This window comes from Penaeus monodon, chromosome 27 (assembly GCF_015228065.2).
Source record: "Penaeus monodon isolate SGIC_2016 chromosome 27, NSTDA_Pmon_1, whole genome shotgun sequence".
NCBI lineage: Eukaryota > Metazoa > Arthropoda > Malacostraca > Decapoda > Penaeidae > Penaeus > Penaeus monodon.
In genome coordinates, this window is record NC_051412.1 from 39,713,595 (window position 1) to 39,714,968 (window position 1,374).

The 1,374-nt window shown below is 54.8% G+C and overlaps 1 protein-coding gene across 1 annotated transcript in view; it reads right to left on the reverse strand.

The window, feature by feature from the left end:
* Positions 1-283: 283 nt before the first annotated feature.
* LOC119590526 overlaps positions 284-1,374 on the reverse strand; it is a gene marked incomplete at its 3' end in the record, with an annotated part of 9,005 nt that continues 7,914 nt past the window's right edge. Inside the window, 1 exon segment of the mRNA XM_037939174.1 lies at positions 284-1,187. Coding sequence (XP_037795102.1) covers positions 284-1,187 — 904 coding nt within the window.

A 1,374-nucleotide genomic window follows, 5' to 3' on the forward strand; every position in this document is an offset into this window, starting at 1 on the left:
TAAAAACAGATTCAGTAGTTTAGCAAAACTTTCAAGTGCGGTTGATGACACTAAGACAGAAATATTCCTCGTCTCGCAAGAAAAAAAACATTAATGCCAATTATGCTTCTTATAACCACTTTTGATAATCTAAATCATCCCGGTGACACCGCTCCCCCGCCTCACAATCGCGGTCTCTCCATTATCATAACATCCATTATTAATGCTTTCGCTTTATTAGCATCGTCTTCCCATCCTTATAACTCCTCCTTGCTGGGACTTCGGCGCCCGTGATGCCACTTACCGACGGGGCCGTTCTCCTGCACCTCCGCGTACATCGTGGCGTTCGGAAAGACGGGGAAGTTGTCGTTGATGTCCTTCACTATCACCGTCACGGTCGTCTCTGCTTCGTGCACACGCCCACGTCGTCCGCCCTCACGCCCGTGTCCCCCCCGCCCGCGGCCATTCAGCGTGTCCAGGGATGTACACGGCTCTGCTTCAGTGTCGGTGTGTTTTTCGAGGATTTCAAAGGCGTTTCTGGTCTTTCTCGCGCCAGGGGGGTCTTCCGAGACAGCGCCGTCGGGAAGGGTCTTCGGTGGGTCTTCCGTGGCGGTGGTTCCTCTTGCTGCATTGGCGGCGGTTTTGGCGGATCCTGCAGGGCCGCTGGGGACGCTGACCTCTCTAACTGTCGCCTCGTCCCTGTTGTTAGTCGAGTGTTGTGAATAGTTGTCCTCTTTTGTGATAGTCCTTGACATGACACTGTCACTGGGACCATCGTCGTCGGCATCTCCCAGGCCGGAAGTTCCCCGCTCGACAAAGCCCTTCCTCGAAATAGCGGTTTTCCCTTCCACAGCCGGTCCTTCTGCCGCGTCGTTCTGCCTTCCCTCGATGTGCACTCCTGCGTCGAGGCGTTCGTTCTTCCGGCGGACCTCGCGTCGCTTCCCCTGAAAGACGACACCATTCCTCTTGGTGTGTGACGACTTCCGTAACAAGACCTGGGAATTTTTCCTTCCTGTATCCTGCTGCGTATCTTCCCTTCCTGTAGCCTCTGTATCTTGAGGATCTTCCTGCGAGCGCTGCCGAGGATACCTGCGACGGACCGAGCCCAGCGGGGAGGCGTGTGGGCGCCCCCAGGGAGGCTGGCCGTCCCTCACGCGCACTTTAATCTTCCAGATCCTTCTCCCACTGGGGGGGTCGCGGTCTAGGGCCTGTGAGGACAGAGAAGCGGGCGGTGAGGACATGGACGTGTAGCATATATCTGGGAAATGTAGCACGTAGATGAAAGATAGATAATAAAGAAAGAGAAAGGCAGGTAAGGATGCAGATGGACTTAGATAGAAATGAGAAGGAGAGATCAGAAGATTTAGTGGAGAGCCACAGGGCGGAGAGAGAAGG